General features: G+C 41.4%; 2 protein-coding genes across 3 annotated transcripts in view; both read left to right on the top strand.

Annotated features, from left to right (window-relative positions):
* The window catches only part of LOC116716305 (uncharacterized), a 110,794-nt gene that overhangs the window by 64,289 nt on the left and 21,637 nt on the right, over positions 1 to 24,868 (top strand). Inside the window, exons 6-8 of the mRNA XM_032557225.1 lie at positions 11,201 to 11,251; positions 11,354 to 11,503; positions 11,624 to 11,719. Coding sequence (XP_032413116.1) covers positions 11,201 to 11,251; positions 11,354 to 11,503; positions 11,624 to 11,719 — 297 coding nt within the window. The remainder of the gene's footprint in view (positions 1 to 11,200; positions 11,252 to 11,353; positions 11,504 to 11,623; positions 11,720 to 24,868) is intronic.
* LOC116715936 (uncharacterized) lies at positions 8,837 to 12,394 on the top strand. Of its 2 annotated transcripts, none has more exons than XM_032556707.1 (7): positions 8,837 to 9,487; positions 10,544 to 10,588; positions 10,731 to 10,844; positions 11,201 to 11,273; positions 11,354 to 11,503; positions 11,624 to 11,789; positions 12,017 to 12,394. In XM_032556707.1, the coding sequence occupies exons 1-7, from the start codon at positions 9,413 to 9,415 to the stop codon at positions 12,033 to 12,035; spliced, it is 642 nt and encodes a 213-aa protein (XP_032412598.1). In that variant the 5' UTR covers positions 8,837 to 9,412; the 3' UTR covers positions 12,036 to 12,394. The 2 variants fall into 2 exon arrangements, with proteins under 2 accessions (XP_032412598.1, XP_032412599.1); XM_032556708.1 differs by having other exon boundaries at positions 8,839 to 9,487; positions 11,624 to 11,719; positions 11,790 to 12,394.

The raw sequence follows: 24,868 nt of genomic DNA, 5'->3' as shown, positions 1-24,868 counted from the left end.
GGACTCGCTGTGCATGTGACATCATCAGAACTGATGATGATTGGGACCGATGCCTGGGCTGGGAAAACATTTCTAGGTTACTTCTTTACCTGTTTATGTTAGAAGTAGAAAAAATAGTCAGCAATATGATAGAATCAGTTGATGTTGAGGCATCAACTATGAGCTGTTTTCAGTGAGGTCTTAAGGGAGACAATCTACCATCAAATCTTTCCATCCATGATCTGAACACGTTGATCCCTGCAGGGTGGTGAGGGGGGCCGGTGGGGCCCAGCTCCAGCTGTCACCAGACGAGAGGCGGGGTTCACCCTGGACAGGTCACCAGTCCATCGCAGGCACTGAAAGCTAACAACGAATAAAACGTATGAAAGAAATGATAAATTAACAAGGAGAATAAATGATGTCCAATTATTTTAAAATCAAATCATGTTTATTAATTGCAGTGATTTATAATTGCTGACGTCAGAGACTCAGAACCTGGTTTTAGAGGAAGAATTGAGCTGAATCAGGAAAACTGAAGTATATTTTGAGGTTGTCAGTAACATTCCTCTGTGGGATCCAAAAGTCAAGATTCTGAGAGTAGCGTTGTTGTCTTGTAATAGGAAGGGCGTAGGTTCGATTCCATCTTCCTCTTGCCACATGTCAACGTGCTTTGGCACCACTGTTTGTATATGTTGGACCTCCCAGCTGTGGTGTTTATCTGTATATGGCAGCCTGAGTCTGTTGAATGTGTAGGTCACTCATAGCACAAAGGCTTCAGCCTGGATGTATTATTGAGTTTTAAATATATACAAGTTTCAGACTCTACACTGGTTTCCAAATATAAACTCTCCAGCTTTTATTTAGCAGCTGAACCAAAATCTGCAAATAAAAATCCAACTGTTTTGTCAGTTGATCCGAATCTCCGAGCGCAGAGTGTCCTTGCTTTAAATTCACTTAAATGGATCCATGATTAGCTGTAACAATTGATATTTGAGAAATATATATTTTAGAGGTAAAAACAATACAGTAGGGTTTTATAATAAATGTTAATAAAATATTGTCACAATGGACATCCAGGTTGTTGAATTGTACTTAAAAGTATGTATGTGTATATATGTTGTAAACAGATAGTAGACTAAAGTAAATTAAGAATTTTCTAAATTACGTATGACGCAGATTGTTTATGGATTAAATCTTATGCATCCTGGAAACAAATCGCCAGAGAAGCCAGGACGCAATTAAGAGGGTTTTTGCTCTCAGGAAAATCTGGATGAAATAAATCAGCAGATCCAAAACAGTCTTGATAAAGTGAAACAGAATTATGAGTTTCTTCAAACGTAATTCTTTAAATACTCCAGATATTGTGCAGAAACTAGATGCCTGTACTATACTAACAAATGAGATTTATGATCTTGTGTGTAAGCGTTTAGAAGGGGGTATTGTTGAAGAAAATTTAATCAAGAAGTTGAAAAGGAAAGAGCGCGAGAAGTCTTAAATAGAGACGAATATCAGTCTGTTTTTGGAGAAATCTCTACTGAATGTTCTTCATGTGGTCATCAATTACCAGCTCCAAGTTTCTCAAGGGCGTGTAATGGCAGAAGCTGATCTTGCGGCTAAAAAGGTACAAGTTAAATCCATGTTGGAGATTGAAGCTCAACATGCGAGAGTCAGTAAGCTTGATGTGACTGGAAGCGTCATGAGTCCCAGATTATGGCAGAAATGAAGCAGAAGGAAGCTGAAAGTGCTACAGCAGCTTGATGAGGAGAAGAGCAAGTTAAAGGTAATGCAAAACAGATATGGAAGTTAAAATGGGCTGCAGCTCGGCTTGATGTTTATAGCAGACTTGAAGATGGGGTAGGAAGGGGAAAATCTTGATTTTAAGCCTGAGGTTAAATCAGTGCAAATTTTAAAACACCCAAGAAAGTCAGCTGCAAGGGCTGCATCAATTCTACCACCTCAAAGCTCTGAGATTCCTGCAGTAAACTTGGCTGAAGCCTTATACGAGCTCATTGAGTTTAAGTCGCCTTCCTGTTCCTGAAACCTGCCATATTCTCAGGTGACCCTTTGAAATTTGTGGACTTTAAGATATCATTTACAACTTTAATTGATTCAAAATCCATCTCTGTTGGGGAAAAAATGTTGTATTTGAAAGGTTATCTCTCTGGAGAAGCCCGACAGGCTGTGGAAGGTTTCTTTTACAGAAGCTCTGAGGACGCATATGAGGGTGCTTGGTCCGTTGTACATGACAGATATGGAAACCCATTTAGGGATAAACTTATGTCATGGCCAAAGATTGCACCAAATGATCCATTATCTCTCAGAGATTTTGCTGACTTTTTGAAAAGTTGTGAAGAGGCTATGCCTCAAGTAAAAGGACTGTCCATCTTAAATGATTGTGAAGAAAATCATAAGATTTTGAAGAAATGACCAGACTGGGTTGTACGTAAATGGAGTAGAGTTGTTGTTGAAGTGCTTGAAGCGTGTGGAGAATATCCATCTTTTGAATGTTTTTCTAGATTTATACAAAAGGAAGCACGTATAGCATGTAATCCTATTGCTTCTCCATTTTTGTTAAAGTCTAAAACTTCTTCAAATGATCTTTCCAGGAAAGCTAAGACTTTTAATACCAGTACGGAGTTCAAGAAACAAGAAACTGCTCATGTTCTGAAATCTAAACTGCCTTGCTTGGTTTGTACAGACATATCACACAGTGTTGCTAAATGTCCCAAATTTGCAGTTAAATCAATGGAAGACAAAAGATCATTTATATATCAGAACCATCTTTGTTTTGGATGTTTAAGGAAAGGCCATTTATTGAAAGACTGTAAAACGCGGCATGTTTGTGGAGAGTGTAGACGACATCATCCTACTTGTTTACACAAGGACAGAGTGAGATGTCAGGATGTTGGTCAGCAGTTTTCAATCTCTCCAGAAGAAACAGCTCAGGTTTCTCACAGTGTTTTATCTCATGCACTCACCCGAAACATTTCTGCCACATCAAGTATTATTCCAGTTTTTCTGTCCTCTGTGAAGGATCCTGGGAAAGAAATACTTACTTATGCACTCCTTGATACTCAGAGTGACTCCTCCTTTGTTTTAGAAGATCCGTTGCATTTTGTTTGGCCAATCACGATTTTTAACGTCTATAGACACAATTTAGAAAATGGGCAATTTTTGCAGTATTTCTGAAATACAATTAGATTTCAAAGACCAACATCACATTACTGTTATGCAAAAGACCTTACAACTGCATCTACTATTTATTTATTTATTTTTTTTACCTCTGTGATTTTACTCTAAAGTGAAAGAAAATTTGTTCTTAAGTGAACAATTGTTCACTTAATTTATTACTACAGGCACTTCAACTGCAAAGGCCAGATCTGTTATCTATTTTGGGTTTACCAGAGAAGATACCAGAAAATAATTCACAAAGTAAAATGGCAAAATAATAAATACAAGGACTTTTTTATGATATTGAATTTTATTCTTTTAAAGAGCTTCATTTTCCTTTTTGTAGTTTTTTTAATGTAATGCCACTCTCGGTGAAGGCATTATGTCCTTTTTGTAGCCAACAACTTTTATTACTCTAACTTGATAAAAAATACAGTTCAAACATTTAATTTCCAAAATGTCTACGGTGTGCTCTGAGAAAAGATTTCAACAATAACTGAAGGAGGGAAAAAAATAAACTTTTAAATCTGGAGTGTTTTAACATTTCACAGAAACAAGAAAGATTCAGGCTTTAAGAGCTAAAATCTTAAAACCTTGAACAGTCAAAGAAAACAGCCAGGTTAGCTTAATTTGCTGACAGGAAATAAGAAAACCTAAAATGTTTTAAGAAATGAACTTGTTTTCTGGACCAATTGGAGGTTCTAGAGGAAGAATTCTGAGAAATCAGTGTTGTAAATTTATATATATATATATTTCTCCGACTTTGTATTGCTTTTTGAGGCTCTAAAAACCCCCGTGTCGATACGGTCAACCAGTTTAATCATTGGGTAATTAACCATTCAGGTAGCAAGGGACCAATTGCTCAAACAGATGTTGCCTGGCATCTAGAGGGATGACTTAACAGCCAAAGAGGTCCTTATCTTCTGCTGAGTCATGAATAATTCATGTGTGTGTGTGTGTGTTTTTTTTTCTTCCAGTGTAAGTTGATCATTCTCCATTTGATGAGACCTGAAACTTTTTCACCTCACCCCGCATGAGGACATAAAATGGAAGTCTGTATTTAGTTTGTACTCAACTTAGCGAAGGGGCTAGTTGCTCACAAAGGCTGCACTCTATCTGGTCCGCACAACTAAAGGGCACCAGCACAAATCAGTGTGTTGCAAAATCAGCAGGAAAATGTCCAGAGTATGCAAAGCAGTGCTCAACCTCAGGGTCCGGGGAGAGGAGGAGGAACCACATGGAGAAGAAGCAATTTCCAACTGAAGAGATTTCATACCAACATCTGATCATGAGCTATTCAAGCTGGTCAAACCGTCACGTCACTTTATGCCCAAGAATCAGCGATCTGTACAGCTCAGCAAACCATCAATCACTTGGCAAAATATTAGAAAATATGGCACACTGGATAAAGACTGTGCTTTGGTCCCGATGGTTCTTAGTTCAAGACCAGCATGGTTTTAAAAAACACTCTTCTTGCCCTCCCCCCGCTCCTCCTCCTCCTCCTCCTCCTCCTCCCTCCTCTTCTTGTCCCCCCTACTCTTCTAGTAGTGTTCCCCTCCCCCCTCCGGGGGGAGGGGAACACTACTAGAAGAGTGTCCCCCTCCCCCCCTACGGGGGGGAGGGGGACACTCTTCTTGTGCCCCCTACTCTCTCTCCTCCTCCTCTTCTTGTCCCCCCTACTCTCTCTCCTCCTCCTCTTCTTGTCCCCCCTACTCTTCTTGTGCCCCCCTTCTCCCCCCCCCCCCTCTTCTTCTGCTTGACCCCCCCCCCTCTTCTCCTCTCCCCCCCCAGCCCCCCCCACTTCTTCTCCTCGCCCCCCCCCCTCTTCTTCTGCTTGACCCCCCCCTCTTCTCCTCTCTCCCCCCCCGTTAACCCCCCCCACTTCTCCTGCTTGTCCCCCCCCCCCGTTAACCCCCCCCACTTCTCCTGCTTGTCCCCCCCCTCTTCTCCTCTCCCCCCCCCAGCCCCCCCCACTTCTTCTCCTCGTCCCCCCCCCTCTTCTTCTGCTTGAACCCCCCCCTCTTCTCCTCTCTCCCCCCCCGTTAACCCCCCCCACTTCTCTCCTGCTTGTCCCCCCCCCCCCTTAACCCCCCCCACTTCTCCTGCTTGTCCCCCCCCTCTTCTCCTCTCCCCCCCCCCCAGCCCCCCCCACTTCTTCTCCTCGTCCCCCCCCTCTTCTTCTGCTTGACCCCCCCCTCTTCTCCTCTCCCCCCCAGCCCCCCCCCCCTTCTTCTCCCTCGTCCCCCCCCCTCTTCTTCTGCTTGACCCCCCCCCTCTTCTCCTCTCTCCCCCCCCCGTTAACCCCCCACCTTCTCCTGCTTGTCCCCCCCCCCCCGTTAACCCACCCCCCCACTTCTCCTGCTTGTCCCCCCCCCCCTCTTCTCCTCTCCCCCCCCCAGCCCCCCCCACTTCTTCTCCTCGTCCCCCCCCCTCTTCTTCTGCTTGACCCCCCCCTCTTCTCTCCTCTCCCCCCCCGTTAACCCCCCCCACTTCTCCTGCTTGACCCCCCCGTTAACCCCCCCCCTCTTCTCCTCTCTCCCCCCCGTTAACCCCCCCCTTCTCCTGCTTGTCCCCCCCCCCGTTAACCCCCCCCACTTCTCCTGCTTGTCCCCCCCCCTCTTCTCCTCTCCCCCCCCCTAGCCCCCCCCACTTCTTCTCCTCGTCCCCCCCCCTCTTCTTCTGCTTGACCCCCCCGTTAACCCCCCCCTCTTCTCCTCTCCCCCCCCCCCAGCCCCCCCCACTTCTTCTGCTTGGGGAATTACCTGTTCATCCTCACAATATTTTACAGCAAAACCATGCCTTAAGCAGGTCTTGAACTAAGAATCATCGGGACCAAAGCTCAGTCTTTATCCACTGTGCCATCCAGGCAACTGGCAACCGTGACGCTCGAACTTCTACAAATACCACATAGTCAGTTTTCCTCTTGAAAATTTAAAACCATGCAGGTCTTGAACTAAGAATCATCGGGACCAAAGCACAGTCTTTATCCAGTGTGCCATCCAAGCAACTGGCAACCGTGACGCTCGAACTTCTACAAATACCACATAGTCAGTTTTCCTCTTGAAAATTTAAAACCATGCAGGTCTTGAACTAAGAATCATCGGGACCAAAGCACAGTCTTTATCCAGTGTGCCATCCAAGCACCTGGCAACTGTGACTCTTGAACTTCTACAAATACCACATAGTCAGTTTTCCTCTTGAAAATTTAAAACCATGCAGGTTTTGAACTAAGAATCATCGGGACCAAAGCACAGTCTTTATCCAGTGTGCCATCCAAGCACCTGGCAACTGTGACTCTTGAACTTCTACAAATACCACATAGTCAGTTTTCCTTGTAAAATTTTAAAACCATGCCTTAAGCAGGTCTTGAACTAAGAACCATCAGAACCAAAGCACAGTCTTTATCCAGTGTGCCATCCAAGCACCTGGCAGCCTAGACGCTCAAACTTCTACAAATACCACAAATGTGATTCACTGTCATCCTTTGATTTTATTTCTGGCTGAAAGGCTTTTATGGAGATCAACAGCAAGTAAAAAGGTTTTGTATTTTTTCTTAAAGTTTCACTACACATTGACTTTTTTTCATCCTGGGTTGTAGAAAAAGATATTAGACTCTTTATGAGGACATTAGTTACAATGCAAATAACACCCAATTTTTACAACAAATGCTTAATGTCACTGACCCACCCGTTACATCTTCACCTCTCCTGAAAATATTTGCCACAATGTTGGGAGTGCAAATTTGAGCATTTCTAATGAAAACATGACTTTTCGTTTGTCCTGTTTACAAAAAAGTTGGGAGAACTCCAACTTTTAAAGGTCGGTGTCTGTCGGAAACAGGACTTGAACCTAGTATTTTTAGGTACTAAGCACATATGTAATCCACTGCGCTATCCAAGTTAGGATAGTTTTGTTCATTAAGTTGCTTTCCACTGGAAAAATTTAAAGTTCTATCCCTGGCTGAAGTATGCTCATACTGCACCATTCCTAAACAACAAATTACCTTTTGTTTTCCCACTTACGTTCACAAAAAGTGGGGAGCATTTGTGTGTACATGTGCTTAAACATTTAAGTTGTAACTATGGTTGAGCACTTATCTTGGAGAAAAGAGTCACTGCTCATTAATACCTTAAGTAGCAAATTTGACAACCACTGCTCTTCTGGTACTTACCACACTCAAAGCAGTCAATGTAATTGCTAAAAAAGACTTGATATTATTATCACAGCAAAGTTGAGAGGCACCATGCTATTCTGCAGTTCATTTTGACATGTATGGTCTGGTTTCTTGGTGACTTAATTTAGATATTAACACATACGCATGCTCAGAGTTAGAACAAAACATGCACAGGGTTGTGGGTTGTGTACATACTATGGTTAGCACAAACCTTAGGTTTTTCAACATGAGAAAACATTAAAAAAATATTCTATATGGCAAACGTCTGTGACATTGATTTGTAGATAGATTATTGATGTTGGTAGCGGATCCATCAGCAACATGATGAAGGGCTCCAGCATTGGGTAAGTCGATGGATGGATGCAGCATCTTCAATTCTATGAAATGTCATCGTAAAAAGAAGGTTGGTAAAGCTATATTTGGGTATGATCCCCTGCACCAAGAAAAAAAAAACAAGCATTGATTACATACATACATACATAGAATCAAACTTAACTGAAGAGCGCAGCAGTTTTTTTCTTTGGTGTGAAACAATTAGAAATATTCTCAAACAGCTTTAGTTTTTGTCTTTGGAGAGACAAAACCAGCCAGGCACAGGCATCACCTTATTCTCTCAAGCTGCAGCGTTGGCACCCGAGTTCCCATCCCACCTGCAGCCATGTGACATAAAATATGCTACAGACTCCGATTTTAGCAGTATATTGCTAGTTGCCTGTTTTACATTGCTCGTTCTGCTTACAAAAAGAAGAAATTTATGTTTTTATTTGATCAGAAAGGACCAACTCATTTCGTTATTTCCATCTGATCAGTGCAATGTTCAGATAGCTCCAATTGCACTGTGATATGGCAGCATCTGCAACACAAAAAGCACATCAATCATTTCAATTCTATCACAGATACATTTCAATTGATTCTAGTTAAACAATACAGCAAGGTTAATTTGGCAGATGGTATCGAGTTATTGATTTTCATCATTCACTCCTCCTGGATGAGCACGTAGCAACAGCAGGAAACCGCTTGCATTGAGTTGTTGACTTTAAAGTGGTCCGTCATGCAAGTGGTGACAGTGGAATGGAAAAACTCTCCTTAAACTGGAAGACACCTCCAGCAGAACCCGGCTCAATACTGCGCAGAGTGTAGAAATTGATTTTGGTGGGGGAGGCGCGGTAAATTCTGTTATCGACAGTAGGAGGGCCTGGATGGGAGGCAAATGTGGACGCTTACATTTTATAGAAGCATGCAGCTCACTGCTACGTTGTAAACGGAGAAAGAAACAACATTTGACAACAAGTCCTAACTAAAACAAAAAAAATTCATCCTGAGTATTTGTTCTTTAACAGATGAAACATGTACTTTAAAAAAAATTACACACCGGAGTATCTCAAATAGAATTGTTGGTAATTTATTCCAGAAAAAAAGTGGTTTAAGTAGCAAAACAATTTATAAAAAACTAAGTTTTTTATTTTAATAAAAAATAAATCAATATATAACTTTTTCCTTTCTGTCCTTTTTTATTTATACTAAGGCAGAGCAGGGACATAGCATGTTGCTTTGTAAAAGCATCTCTAAATCATTAAAGATTTTCTCTTCTTTTTAATACTTCAATATTTCATATCTAACAGATTTTATTTGACAAATACAACCTGAGTAAACACAGACAGCAATTTTCAAACTGTTTCACTTTTTGTTGCAGAAAAAGTGAAATTTCTTCTTTTGTTAAATCATAATTAGCCACAATTTTTGAAAAGCTGAGTTTATCAACAAATTCTTCTACAACTATTCTTACTGTGCGTCTTGCCTGTCAAATGTAAAGCAGCACACTGTAGATTGAAGCGGATCTCCAGCATTAGAGGAAAACCGCCATCTGATCCGGTTTGTTGCGGTGGGAGCAGCCGCAGCGTTGGTGGCGCTCTGCGTGAGTCAGCCGGACACACACAGAAAACGACAGCCGACCATATGGACCACCGGCGGCGTCCTCGCACAGGTCCAGTTCATCTCCTGCTGATGCTTCCAGTTCTTCTGGGTTTCTGCTGCTCAGCTTCTGATCTGCTTCACTGACAGCTTCAGCTTTTCTGTCTGGACCAACAGATGATTGGTTTGCTGCTGGAAACGGAGATGGTGCAGCAGATCCTGCAGGGGGCGCTCTGGGGCCTCAGTGTTCAGGTCGGTTACAGTCTCATCTCCCAGACTCCTGAATCTTCTGGTTCCTTCCTGAAATGATTTCCTGCAATAAAATGTTGGCTGGAAATGAGCAGAAAACTGAGAAAAACCTGAAAAGTTCAAATCTGACCTAAAGTTTTACAGCTCAACTCATACAAAGGAAAACATGAAAATAAAGGTGTTTGTTGTCACCTGAAAGGGGGAGGAGCCTAAGGTGCTTCCAGATGCTTAAAACACTAGAAATGCTGGAGTTAGTCCATTTTGACATAGGCTGGAGATAGTCCAAATGGCCTGAAGGATTGCTTTTGTTCTGTAAATAAATAAGGCCATTACCTTATAAGTACCCTGGTAATGGCCTCAACGCATCTCACAGTTGCACAATTGTTCCTTAGACTTAGACTGGATAATGCAGCACAACATCATGGATCAGCTGCAAAAGGTCACATCTCTCCAAAAACACTTCATGTATGCTTCAAAACTAGACTGAAGAGCATTACCTACAGGAGATCTGATCTCCTGTTGGTATCATAGATACCCACCCCCAACATGGACTATTCACACTGGCCTGACGGTCAACGACCACATTTACAATTGAAGAATGGATGCTAATTTGAGCCATCAGTCGTTGGTTCTTTTGGCACTGTTTCAGTAAGTCTGGGGAGAAATCGAAAACCTAGTACTCCTAGTAAAGTGTTTGAACCAGCACAGCTGCTCAGTGGCGAATCCATCGACCAGAAGGTTTTCTGCACTTTCATCCCACGGGTGGTTTTCATCAGAGCAACATCTGAGTGGTCTCCTAAGAAACTTCAGGAAGTAATGTTGTTAGTAGTAACTCTTAAATCTGATAACAAACTTCTTCCCTTTGCTGTTTGCTGGCCATAGATTTTAACCACATCTATGGTAGTGAAATAGTTAAAATCCTAATTTAGCTCTAACGATGATTGAAGCTTCATTATTGCTTTAGAAAGTGTATTAAAGGTAAATGTTAACTATTTATTTTACAGTTTAGCGGTAAACGAACTACGTCTCCCGTCATGCTTTGCGCTTCCTCTCCCATAGGAAGTAGTGGAATCCAAAAAGTGTTCCTCCCATCATTTGGTGAAGGTAAGACTCCACACGTGTCGACGGTTTTAGCTTCTCTGTTCTCTCTCTTTTTTCGTTAGTAATTTAGTTTTTGTGCAAACTTTGCATGTTTTTCTCACTGTGACTCCACGCAGTGTGTGTGTGTGTGTGTGTTAATGTTTAGTTGCGTCACGTGTGTCCCCGCAGCTTCCACGGAGGGTCAGTCCACCCACGGAGAGCGGGGAAAGCACAGCAGGCGAAACGGGCTGCGAGTAATTCTTGGTTCATAACAACAGAGGTTGGTAAATTTTGTGCATGTCGACGTCTTTTTGCTGCTAGATTCACTTTAAAGTCAACAATATTTAGAAAAGAAACGCTTAAAAGTGATGGATGCAAATAAAACCTTCATTATTTTCTAGCGGCATTTTAAATCTGCTCCCAGCTTATTAGATGTACTTTTCTATCAGTTGGTTTCAGGAGGTCACATGAGCCCAGTGACTCCAATCAGAGTTGAACATGTTCAGCCAGGGTCCAACACTGGACTCTCTGTTCTCCCAGAGATTGGCCCGTTTATCTTTACTCTGTTTCTGCAGTAATCTGGGGCTCCACATCAATGCCGATTGTGTTAAAAGTCCAGTTTCGTTTTTCTTCCAGCTCATTGGTTTGATCTCTACGATTTCATCGGACCTCCATCCCCTGGAAAAGGTCACGGCTCTTCCTGCTAAAGGTCAGCGCTTGCATGATTGCACGGTGGCTTCACACGGTGAGAGGAAATCCTCCTTCAAGTCGAATCTCTTGTGGTTCCAGTTGCGATGGCGGAGCGGGTTCTGGTGGTAGGAGGCGGGGGACGGGAACACGCGCTGGCCTGGAAGCTGGCCCAGTCGCCCCGGGTCCAGCAGGTTCTGGTGGCTCCCGGAAACGCAGGAACCGCCAGCTGCGGCAAGATCAGCAACTCTGGTACCTGAGGGGCTGTTGGACCTGCTAACTGCTCAACATAGGATGTATTTTAGCTGAAGTCACTTGACAGAATTGAAAAACAGAGGTGAGCATCTGTATCTTTCTGTTGCGTTTCTGCAGAGGTGTCGGTGAGCAACCACAGCATCCTGGCTCAGTTCTGTAAGGACCACCACGTCGGTTTGGTCGTAGTCGGACCCGAGGCGCCGCTGGCAGCAGGTGGAGTCGATTCCAGTTTCTTATTTTGGGATCGAACCTCAGGTGGTTCTGACCCGTATCGTCTCTGCAGGTATGGTGGACGATCTGACGGCGGATCTTTTCTTATTTCTGTAGACAGTCTTTAAAAACAGATAAAAGTATTTAAATGACATTAACAGCAGCAGCATAATATTGTATGTGTAATACATTTATTTACTGATTAATTCAGTTCTACAAACGACTGCAATTAACTAAGTAATATTAAGTACTAATAATTTCAACTTTATTAACTTTTTATATTTAATTTTTCTCTATTAGCTGCTTTCATCCTGCTTGATGCTCCTATCGCAGGTGATTGAATTTTATTTCAAACACATTTTTATTATTTATATTTTTTCAGGCCTTGAGTCTCAAAATTTCCCACAGTGAATCGTTTTTGGAGGATTTTTATAGAATAAGTTTTATTTTCCATGTACTAACCCTGCAGTGACTCTTATTTAACATTAATGTAAGCTGATTTGATTTGGCCTGATAAAAGTGAAAATGAGATCAAATAAACTGTAATTAATATGAAGAGGAATATCTGTAGTTGCGATAGTTCACCACCAGAGGGCAGTGAGCGCTCATAATCCTCCATCAAACGCCTGTTAAACTGCAGTTTGTTCTGCTGGTTTTCTGCTGAATCCATGAAAAAAGCTGCTCAGCTTCAGATCTGCTTCACTAACAGCAAAACAGAAATACTGAAGCTTTTCCATCTTCACTCTAGTTTTTTCACTCTGTTAAATCTAACTGAACTATTAATGTTTATTCAGATGAATCAAACTTTGGCTCTAGAGGAAAACACAAGTTACGTAACTTCCTGTGAAAATAGAAACTCAAACCAACTTTGGTCTCCTTCAGATCAGCCTCCATTTTGAGCTGCAGGATGGAAATAACTTGCTGACTTGTTACTAGAGGTAAGTGTTGCCGCTCCGGGTCCCTCCGTGTCTCTCGGCTCTCTGGAGCCTTTCTAACCGATGAGCCCACCGAGGCTTCCCGGGGCCTCAGTCACCTCGGCCTGGGTCGCTCGGCTCTCATAGGGCCTGGTCCCCGCAGCAGCGCTCTGTTTACTTTATTGAAGGCCTGATCTAGAAAGGAATTAGATCAAATGAAAAACTTTATTGTGAGACGTTGCTGCTTATAAAGTGATGCTAAGTGAGGTTACATTATGCGACTATAAGGAACAAAAAGAGAAATATTGAACACACTATAAACACACAGCTCAGTTACTGCGCAGTTAACCTGGTGAATGATCAGCTATGACCTACCATGACAGCAGCATCTAAAGCTGATCTGTTTGTGTGGAGCAATAATGAACTTTTCAGATTTAATCTAAATAAACTGAGAACTTAATGTAACTTTTACAGTCCATCAGTTCTTGCTGCAGCGACTCTCTCTGGTGTTTTAACCTAAAAAGCAGAACTAAAACATTGTAAACTAGTTTCTCTGCTTGTTGAAATCAGCAGGAAGTGAATCACATCACTCCGTCCCTCATCAGTCTGGGGTTCAGCAGAAACTGATGTTTCTCTTGTCTGTGGATCAGAACCGGCTTTAAGCCGTCCACAGATTTCCTCTCTTCCTCCTCACTGAGTTTGATCTTTTTCCAGGTTTTCCTCTTGTTGCTCCTTTCAGCAGGAAGAAACTCTTTGTCTCTCAAAGCTCTGCTGGAAAAATGCATCCAGATCCAGACTGACTCTTACCTGAAAGGTTGCTGTGTTTAGCAATCAGTATCTGCAAAATGGGAATCGATCAGCCAGAAAACTGCAGTCGGTTCAACCCTAAAAATAACAAAACTTTTAAATGGAGCAATAATAATAAAATAAATAATTTCACAAACATTTTAGATCAGTTGTAACAAACTAGTTTCTGACTAAAAGAGTTGCATTAATGTGTCTCTTTATTTTGAAGTTCAATCAGATCAATAGACTAAATATGTTTCAGGCCTCGCTGAGTGTTTGGGGGCTTCATCCCCCTATTGAAGCAGCTGTTTACCCATGATTCCTTGCAGTGGGTCCAGCTGGTACCTCAGCTGGATGCTGTGGTCCCTGAAAGCTGCTTTGTGTCTCTTGAGCTGAGAGGAAATCCTGCTGAGCTGCACACAGAGGCTGACATGTTGCTGAGATCCCAGCTGGACCCGGTTCTGTCTGGAGGAGAGCTGTGGACCCGACCTGAGCTGCTGCTCCCTCAGAACCTTCTGCTCACTGACTCCCTCCATACAGAGCTACAATAGAGTCATGATGCGTTCAAGTCCACTGGGAGCTAAATAAGTTCACTAGTTCATAGGAAATGTTCACTCATTCATTCACCTGATTCACTCTGATCCTCTGAACACATGATGGGAACCAGCTTTCTGCTTCACAGGACAGTTACTGGAACCAGATCACTGGACTGACTGGTTCTGGTTTCTCTCTCCAAAAGGCCAGAAGATGAAAGATGGGTATCAGTCCATCTATGAGGAGTGACCGGTCCAAACATGATCCTCCATACTTCAGTAATGAACCTGGACCATCAGACAGAAAGTAAGAAACCATTTTCTAACTGATTCATGTGAATCTATAGAGATATAAAATAAAAGATATTAACTGGTTGATCTTCAGTGTTTTAATAAACAGTAACTTAATTTTCTGAGATATTAATTTAAAGTTAGTCATGAAGGATGTTGGTCAGTAAATCAGAGTTTGAATGAAAGTCTGAATGAATCAATGATGAAAATGTTGCATGAAAACAAAAACAACCAACAATGTGAGGAGCAACGACTCAGATTGTCTCTAAACCCAGTGAAGCACTGGAGCTTCCAGACTGGGAACACTGGTATCAGTCATGATACCAGATATGATACAATGAAGAACTTCACACCAGAGATCATCAATGATCTCAGGTTCTGTTCTGACCCAGTTCTGGTCTCTACTTTGTGGTGGACCTTCATGAACATCTTCAGCTCCAGCCTGTTGCTAGTGAAATATTTCACTGATGAAGAAATGTCTTTACAGGAGCTGTGAGTGTGAAGAAAGACCCAGAACAGGAGCTGAACGGCCGACAGCCAATCAGAGCAGCTGTTCTCCAGGTGAGACTGAACTCCTCCAATCAGAGCCTCCTGTCGTCTCTGTTGGACCAGATCCACGTCTTTAGTTGAGATTTGGAAATTCAAGGTTTAAAAGTCTTTTAGTGATCAATTATTTCAGCTGGTGTAACTGGAACTTATGTGCTGGTGATGATAAAGAAAGGAGAAAAAAAGTGATGAAAATGTTTGTTAATCAGTCAATATTTTCATCACAATATTCACCAATAATATTGAGAGTTAACAGCTCCTTGATGACCTTCTATCAGATCGCGTCTTTAAACATTCAGAGATAGAAGGTCAACTTGAGAAGAACCAAACCAGAGCAGACAAGGACTGCAACAAAATAGATGCTGTGATGAAGAAGAACAGAGAGCCTGCAGATTGATGGTCAAACATCTTCAGCTCATGGATGAATTGAAGGTTTCAATTAATTTCCGTTTTTGGGATTGCTTTTTCTTATATTGTGCCTCCATATCTGGCTTGTCTTTATTTATTATCGTAGCTGCTTCAGGTTTGCTTTTGTTACATTGTGCAGCCGTGTTTCCTGGCCTATTCGCTCGTCGGTTTACGGGTCAAGAGTGGCGATTTCAGCTCGACCTGACCGAGTCCTGTGAGCGTGAGATGCTGGGTGTCTGGGGTCACTCTGGAGGCTATATGTGCAGCAGCCTCTTGGTCATCCCCAAATACCTTTGCTGGGTTTTACAGGGTTAACTGGGCCACCTTTCACCTGGGATCCTATCCCAGTGCTCATCATCATCCCAGTGAGGTGGGCATGTTTTCGGGGTTGTTTCTTTTCTGTGTGTGATTTCTCAGGACTCTGTCGGTAATCGTCATCCAGTGCTTTAATCACCGCCTCTGGTGGTCATCTGGGATTCATCGAACCGTAGTTACAGTCGTGACTTTCGTTCTTCTTACCATGCAGAGTTTTTATAAAATTTTAGCTTTTTATTTATTGATTTACTTTTTTCTCATCCATTAAAGCTGATATCAAAAAATTATTGTTTTCCTTATGTTCAGCTGAAGTGTCTCCTCTCCTGTCTTTGTCTCTTTCTTCAGATTTTGATATTCGGTGTCAGAGTGACTATAAAGCGTCTCTGAAGAAGAAGTTCCAGAGTCTCTCTGAAGGCGTCGCTGAACCTGGAAATCAAACCGTTCTGAACCAGATCTACACAGAGCTCCACATCACAGAGGGGTTAACTAGAGAGGTCAACCAGGAACATGAGGTCAGACACATTGAAACAGCATCCAGGAAACAAGAAACAATCAGAAGAGAAGACATCTTTAAAGTCCCACCTGGAAGAGATCAACCAATCAGAACAGTGATGACCATGGGAGTGGCTGGCATTGGGAAAACACTGTTAACACAGAAGTTCACTCTGGACTGGGCTGAAGGCAAAACCAACCAGAACATTGATTTCATATTTCCATTCACTTTCAGAGAGCTGAATATGTTGAAAGAAGAAAAGTTCAGTTTATTAGGACTGATTCATCAATTATTTTCTAAAACCAAAGAAATCAGCAGCTTTGAAACGTTCCAGGTTCTGTTCATCTTTGATGGTCTGGATGAAAGTCGATTTACTCTGGACTTCAAGAACAATCCGATCCTGACTGATGTTACAGAGTCCAGCTCAGTGGATGTTCTGGTGACAAACCTCATCAGGAGGAAACTGCTTCCCTCTGCTCTCCTCTGGATAACCACACGACCTGCAGCAGCCAATCAGATCCCTGCCGAGTGTGTCGGCATGGCAACAGAGGTCAGAGGGTTCACTGACCCCCAGAAGGAGGAGTACTTCAGGAAGAGATTCAGAGATGATGAAGAGAAGGCCAGCAGGATCATCTCCCACATCCAGAAATCAAAAAGTCTCCACATCATGTGTCACATCCCAGTTTTCTGCTGGATCACTGCTAAAGTTCTGGAGGATGTGATGATGACCAGAGAGGGAGAAAAACTGCCAAAGACTCTGACTGAGATGTACATAGCATTCCTGGAGGTTAACTTCGCAATCAAGAAGGAAAAGTATGATGGAGGAAAAAAGACAAGATCAATCTGGAGTCCAGAGAACAAGAAGCTGATTGAGTCTCTAGGAAAACTGGCTTTTGAGCAGCTGCTGGAGGGAAACCTGATCTTCTATGACAAAGAGCTCAAAAAGTGCGGCATCAACATCAAAGATGCTGCGTTGTTCTCAGGAGTGTTCACTGAAATGTTTAAAAGAGAGAGAGGGACGTGCGACATCTCCGTCTACTCCTTTGTTCATCTGAGCATCCAGGAGTTTCTGGCTGCAGTCTACATGCTCCACTGTTTCACCAGCAGGAAGTCAAAGGTGATCAAGACGTTTCTGGGAGAAGAATATAGAGAAACATCTCTAGATGAGTTCATGAAGAAAGTCATGGAGAAATCCCTCAGCAGTAAAAATGGCCACCTGGACCTGTTTGTCCGCTTCCTTCATGGTCTCACTGTGGAGTCCAACCAGAGACTCTTAGAAGATCTGCTGGGTCAGACAGAGAACAGTCCAGAAACCATCCAGAGAATCATCACCAACCTGAAGGAGATGTACACTAAAATGAGCATTGGCTATATCTCTCCTGACAGAATCATCAACATCTTCTACTGTCTGGTGGAGATGAACGACGTCTCATTTTATCAGGAGATCCAACGGCTGCTGGATTCAGGGAAGCAGCTCTCAGAGACTGACTGTTCAGCTCTGGCCTTCATGCTGCAGATGTCAGAGGTTCTGGATGAGTTGGACCTGGAGAAGTACAACACATCACATTATAGACGACTGACACTGTTTCCAGCTGTGAGGAACTGCAGAAAGGCTCGGTGAGTCCAGATGTTTTCATTGTGTGAATGCTGATTCAGCTCTATTGTCCTCCTGTTTCTTCTTCTTCTTCAAGTTGCTTCTGGATGTTTTTGGTCTTTAACTTCTTCCTTCATCCTCTGGACTATTTCAGCCATTCAACCATCTAAACATTCAGCTCATCCAGGACAGCTGCAGCTTCTGGTTTTAGACATTTTGATCATTTTAAAAATATTTAACTTTTTATCAGTTTTCATGTTTAAATTAATAGAAAACCCTGAACTCTAGAAAAAAATCTATTTTGTCTGAAAGATCCAATCAGCCAGAGAGACTTTTACACTTTAAACTCCTCTTCACTCATTGAGCCGCTACTCCTTTTAGGATCTTCGTCTTTTTTAAATTATAAAATCACTGTTTAGGTTTGATGGACACTTTAAAATAACCCCAATAATTGCTGCTGTTGTCATGGAAACCAGTTAGAAACTTAGTGAACCAACTTTTCCTCCTCCCACTAGTTTCCTCTGAGTTTGTAAATGAGAGCAAAATGTGGTGATTGTTGTCTGGCTCCAGAAAAAGTCCTAGTTTCTGTCAGATCCTCCCAAAGCTCTGAGAACTCTGCTTCCAGAGCTGGAACCATTTTCCTCATCAACTCTTCATCTGCAGCTTTTGTTGAAGCTGTTAGCCATGAAGACCTGGAGAGACATGAGCTTCAACTCTTTAGACATCCCAGCCTCTTCTAGTTACTGGAGAACTTTCACTGCTTCACCATGAAAAATGCTGCTGGACCCAAACGCTCTGTTTTGGTCTTCAGCTCTTTAAGAGTTTAGCAACAATTTCTTCTAACATCCAAACCTTGGTTCCTCTGAGCCACACGGTCTAGTCCAAGTCCGAGCCGTGAGCAGTTCCTCCTCCTCTCCATCATCTCCAGTAGTTTCCTTCATCAGCTCAGTCAGCCTCTTCATCAGCTGCTTCAGCTCCTTTGAGGCTCTGATGCTGCAGCTCCATCAGATGCTGCAGAGAAAACTGAACTTTCCTTCACAGATGATAGAAGATCTTCAACATCTGACTGCAGCTGAAGGTCTGAGGACATGAAGCCTGGACCAGAACCAGAACCAGAACCTGGACTTTAACCAGGAACTGCACAGATTCTCTGTGGGGTCAAACTCAGTAAATTGAAGATCAGATGTTGATCAGATGATGACATCACTGTTATCATATTTTAGTCTGTTTATGATCCAGATTGATTTCATTAGAACTGAATTTATTTCTTCTCTAATCACAGACTTGGTGGCTGTTTGATCCGAAAGGCTGAATGTGAAGTTTTGGCCTCGGCTCTGAAGTCCAACCCAGATCTGACTGAACTGGAAATAAATCAGATCTACATAAATGAAGGTGGAGACTCTGATCTGAAGCCTCTGGTTGAGATCCTGGAGAGTTCAGTCAGTAAAGTGAAGAATCTGAGGTTTGCTTTCTTTATTTATACAATAAAATTATTCATTTATACTTTAAACATTAGTTTAATTAATGCTTTTATTCTAATATATTTTATTTCATAACAACCTGTTTAAAAAAATAATGGGAAATAGGAAATAATGGCCTCCATTGGCTTTCAGCAGCTTTAATAAGAACCCAAGGCCATTAATGAAGAAACTGAGTGGTTCTGATCCAGTTACCAAGTCGGGTCTCCAGCTGATGATCAGGAACCAGCAGAAATAGCTCAACTCATCCAGGCTGATAGAAAACTTTGAGTTTCTTTATTGATCAAATGTTCTGGTTCTGCTGGTTTGGACTCTTTAAACCAGTTTGACTGGATCAGATGTTAGAATCAGTTCATCATGTTTCTTTTACATTCAGGGAAATTAATTTTCTACATTTTTATTATTTATTTGTTCATGTTTCAGTTTTAACCTGCATCCTGTTGGCTTCAGCTCACATCTTTTATTCTTTATTCAGATTGAGGGACTGCAGTTTGTCAGAGACCAGCTGGACTTCTCTGTTCTCAGCTCTGAAGTCCAACCCGACCCATCTGACAAAACTGGACCTGATCAGAACCAACCTGAAAGATTCTGTAGTGAAGGAGCTCTGTGGTTTTCTACAGACTGAAGGCTGCAGACTGGAGACATTGGGGTATGTAATTCTATAATTATTGATATTTCTGTGAATAATTATATATAATTGATCATAAATCAAATTAATTTCTTCTGTTCTAATAAATATTTTCTGAGTTTGTTCCTGGACTTGGATCCAGAGTTTAATTTAGTCCCTCTGTGTAACTGAGTTGGACCTGCTGATCTGAGGTCAGAACAGGACAGCATTCGGACCCCCAGTGTGTAGAAATCCCCCTCATGTGAAGAAGGTCAAAGGTCATTCAACCCAGTCTAGAAAAGTGAATTCCTGGAATCTGACAGGAACAAATCAATAATCAATGATTGATGCTTCAACACTTTGATCAGAACCTGGAATGATTTTACTGACTAAAATCCTCCAACACAACATGACCCAGTACCAGGTTCTGGTTCTGGTTCTGGTTCTGGTTCTGAAGTCAGCAGGTCTTTATTGAAGCAGCAGCTTGTTGGCATTAATATTGATGAGAATCTTTAACTGGTTCTGTTGGACTGGTTAACCTGCATCCTGTTGGCTTCAGCTCACATCTTTTATTGGGGCCTGCCATGCAAAGCAATGGCAGGAACCTATTGCTATTCTCCCAATTCTTTATTTTTCATCCGTAACCGTTAATGCGGCTCGTACCGCTGCGTGCACACCTACAAATGAGGTATCAAAATGTGCAGAAAATTCACGCCATTGGAGCTATTACTTTTGGTGGGATTCGGGGTTAACATGGCGACATAATTCGCAAAAAACTACGAAAAAACCCCCATTATAAGTCAATGGGAAAAATCCTAGAAATACCCTATTTTTGAGGATTTTCTGTGTTGTCACGAATTCACGTAGAAATGCCATTCAAATTTCATTTTGTAGATACGTCTGTGATCTCTTCGAAAGTGAAGACGGCTCGTCGATACCAGTTACGGTTTGTCCACAATTTGTCTCTAAGCGACCCAAAGTTTCTCATTTTTCCGAAAATTAGAGTGCGTCTCTCACTGATTAGAGTGAGAAATCAAGAGAACTTTTTCACCCCAAAATAATTTTGAAATCGCCATCACGCCCACAAATATCGCACGATTGGTATCAAAATCGGTCCTGACATTGATACGCATGTCTGCTCCGGTAAAATGTTTTCGAAATTTATCTAGATCGTACGGTTTTCTGTCACGGTGCTTCAGAGCAAAGTCATGCGACAGGATTTTCTAGGCTGTCTCAGGCTCTGTCACTAACACTTCACACCTTGGTGAGAAACTTATTTAACATAGCAACGGAACTCAAGAGGCTATTGGCTGCTGATTAGGACTACAAATACGCATCACTGTAGTTCTATCTATAGTGGAATACTCAGTTGAAACAGATCAGGACTGAACTGGCCTTTAGAACTAATTGCTGCTATGGGCTGTATATAACTGATTTAACTCTGTAACTGTTACACATGGGATTAGTTTGGAACTTTAAAATTAAGCATAATAATAATTTCAAAATAAAAGCCTTGAATATAACAAAAATTCCAAAATAAAAGCCTTGAATATTTTTACATGACGTAATTGCTCTTTTTGGCTTTATTTGACTTTTTCATCCAAAGCACTGTTACACATGGTATTAGTTCGGAACTTTAAAATGAAGCATACTGAAAATTTCAAAATAAAAGCCTTGAGAATTTTTACATGAGATTATTGCTGTTTTGAGCATTATATAACTGATTTTATACAATGACTGTTATTCATGGGATTAGGTTGGCCCTTTGAAATAAAGTTTAACAAAAATTCCAAAATAAAAGCCTTTAATATTTTTACATCAACTACTTGTGTTTTGAGCATTATATAACTGATTTTATACAATGACTGTTATTCATGGGATTAGGTTGGCCCTTTGAAATGAAGTTTAACAAAAATTCCAAAATAAAAGCCTTTAATATTTTTACATCAACTACTTGCGTTTTCAGCATTATATAACTGATTTTATCCAATGACTGTTATTCATGGGATTAGTTTGGCCCTTTGAAATGAAGCTTAACAAAAATTTCAAAATAAAAGCCTTTAATATTTTTAAATCAACTACTTGTGTTTTGAGCATTATATAACTGATTTACCCAATGATTATTAGACATGGGTTTATTGGGGCAATAAAAATTAAGCTTAATGAAAATTTCAAAATAAAAGCCTTGAATATTTTTACATCATGTAATTGCTCTTTTTGGCTTTATTTGACTTTTTCATCCAAAGCACTGTTACACATGGTATTAGTTTGGCCCTTTGAAATGAAGCATACTGAAAATTTCAAATTAAAAGCCTTGACAATTTTACATCAGGTATTTGCTCTTTTGGGCATTATGTGAATTTTTTATCCAAAGCACTGATAAACATGGGATTAGTTTGGCGCTTTGAAATGAAGCTTAACAAACATTTCAAAATAAAAGCCTTTAATATTTTTACATCAACTACTTGTGTTTTCAGCATTATATAACTATTTTAACCCAATGACTATTACGCATGGGATTAGTTTGGCCCTTTCAAATGAAGTTTAACAAAACTTCCAAAATAAAAGCCTTGAGAAAATTTTAAATCTTACTGAATGGTGCACGTCCACCTTACTTAACGTTCTTGTGATTCTCCACATGCTATTGATTACGTTGCAGCGTTCTTTAGATCGATGCTAATTTGTAGCGTGACAACGCCGGGCCCAAACCGACGGGCACGCCTTGGCAGGCCCCGGCTAAATTTCTTCCGAAATTTTCTAGTTCTTTATTCAGATTGCAGTACTGCAGTTTGTCAAAGATCAGCTGTGATTATTTGGCCTCAACTCTGAAGTCCAACCCGACCCGTCTGACAAAACTGGACCTGAGAGGAAACAACCTGGAGGATTCAGATGTTCAGCAGCTGAAGAATCTTGTAAAGACTTTAAAGTAAGTAAATGTTTGTAGTGAGTCCAGCTGCTATCAGCATATTGAACTAAACCCAGTTAGCATCAAAGCAAAGATCCAGTGTTCCCAGTAAAGCTGCAGCTTCTCAGTGGGAGGAGAATGGTTCAGGCTTCCTGATTGGACACAGAGACAGCAATCAGCCAATCAGAGGAGCAGCAGCTTGCTGTGTTCCTGTGTTTGTGTTGGTGTGAAGATGAGTGTTGTTGCTGTGTCCATGTCTCCAGGAAGTCCAGATGGACTCCAGCGTCCAGCCGTCCAACATGTCTAGAGACAGTGGTCCTCATCCATCAAACTGTGGCAGCAGCAGATCTGATCTCAGATCTGTTTGTTCTCTCAGTTCAACAGGAAACAACTGATCAGGTTCATCTTGGTCACAGCTCTGAGATCAGTCTGACTGCAGCCTGGAAACCATCTAGTGGATGTGCTGCGTCACTGACTGCTGCTGGAGAGAGGCTGGAAACACTCACTGATCTGCTCTCTCCTTCCTTCTTCTCTCTGCAGGTTCGATGATTTTGATTATTCTGACTTTTCCGACTGATGATCCCAGTAAAGTAGAAAATGGTCTCAGTGTCCTGCTGATCCTCAGAGGTTGAAGCTGCAGCAGTTTGAGTCTAAAGAGACTCTGACTGGATCATGATGATGACCTCTGACCTCCAAGGTTTTCCTCCTGTTTATTTTCTCGTGTCTGTCATTTAGTGTCTGATATTGTTTGTCTCTTTGGATCAATAAAGATCCAATTCAAACTGGGCTCCATTTAGAGGCTTCATGGAGTTTTGATCTGAACTGGATTCAACTGGAAAGTTGATCTTTTTTCTCTCTGATTCATTTTCATCCTGGAACCAGAAATGGTCTGAGAATGGAAACATGGGAATCATTTTCAGTTCAGCTTTGAAGCCATGAAAGACACTTCAAACCTCTTTTCTCTGCTGCTTCTTCCTTCTGCTGACATGAAAATGTTCCTCAAAGCTCCACAGATAAAAAGATGCTTTACTGGAAACTGCAGAGAAACTTCAGCTTCCATCACAGAAACCAGTTTAACCAGTTTAGAACTGGATGTCCTACAGAAACTCTGATCTTAGAGCAGTTTTCAGGAACATGTGGAACCTGGAAAAAAAAGATTTTATATATTTTATGTTCATTGTAAAAGCTAAATCTTGAAGTTTTACGTCATCATTGATTCTCAGCTTTAATTTCTCAGTTTGTTTTGGTTTTTACTTTTTTAACTCCATATTTCATGTTTTGAGTTTTCTAGAGAACTTCAGGCTCTTTACTGTGATTTTACTGATTTATTCAAACCTCAGAGAATCACTGGGATAATGTGCTGATTGGTTCATGTTTGATTTTCATAATTCTTCTAATGCAATGTGGGTTGCTGGATGTTTAACGACCAAATAAAGTTTTTAAAAAATCTTTGTGTATTTGTTATGCAGCTGACTGTGTACACATATAATAAATAAACCTTCATTTTAATCCTCCAGGCCATTTTTGCTGTATTATAAGTTTTCACATTTAGTTTCACAGCTTAAATTAGTAAAAGCAGAAACATCTCAAGTTGATTTCAGCTTTAAGCTACTAATTTAGCCAGCAGTTTATTTTTGCAGTATTCAGACTGAAGATGTTTTTTTAATAAAACAGATGAGAATCAATCTTTTCAATCAAAACTCGATTAATTAAATCAGCTATTGAATTAGAATAATAACTTGTATAAAACTGCCATTTCTGTCTGGTTAATGGTGCAGCAGATCCTGCAGGGGGCGCTCTGGGGCCTCAGTGTTCAGGTCGGTTACAGTCACATCTCCCAGACTCCTGAATCTTCTGGTTCCTTCCTGAAATGATTTCCTGCAATAAAATGTTGGTTGGAAATGAGCAGAAAACTGAGAAAAACCTGAAAAAGTTCAAATCTGACCTAAAGTTTTACAGCTCAACTCATACAAAGGAAAACATGAAAATAAAGGTGTTTATTGTCACCTGGAAGGAGGCGGAGCCTCAGCTGGGTCAGGGGGCGGAGCCTCAGGTGTGTCAGCTCTAGTCAGGTTTGGATCAGAACCGGTTCAGACTCCATGCAGAGCAGAGTCTGTATATTTTTGTTATTTAATAAATTATCTTAAGAAAACGAAATTGATAGAAAGGATATAAGGTTTCTTTTATTTTTCTTTTTTTGGGGGGTTGGGGGAAAATATATGTAGCATCCCGATCCACACTCCATTCCAGTTCATGGCGGTAATGCACATCAATAAGTTGCT

The sequence above is a fragment of the Xiphophorus hellerii genome, chromosome 24, assembly GCF_003331165.1.
Source record: "Xiphophorus hellerii strain 12219 chromosome 24, Xiphophorus_hellerii-4.1, whole genome shotgun sequence".
In the NCBI taxonomy this organism is placed as follows: Eukaryota; Metazoa; Chordata; class Actinopteri; order Cyprinodontiformes; family Poeciliidae; genus Xiphophorus; species Xiphophorus hellerii.
This window is presented reverse-complemented; position numbering and strand designations above follow the sequence as displayed.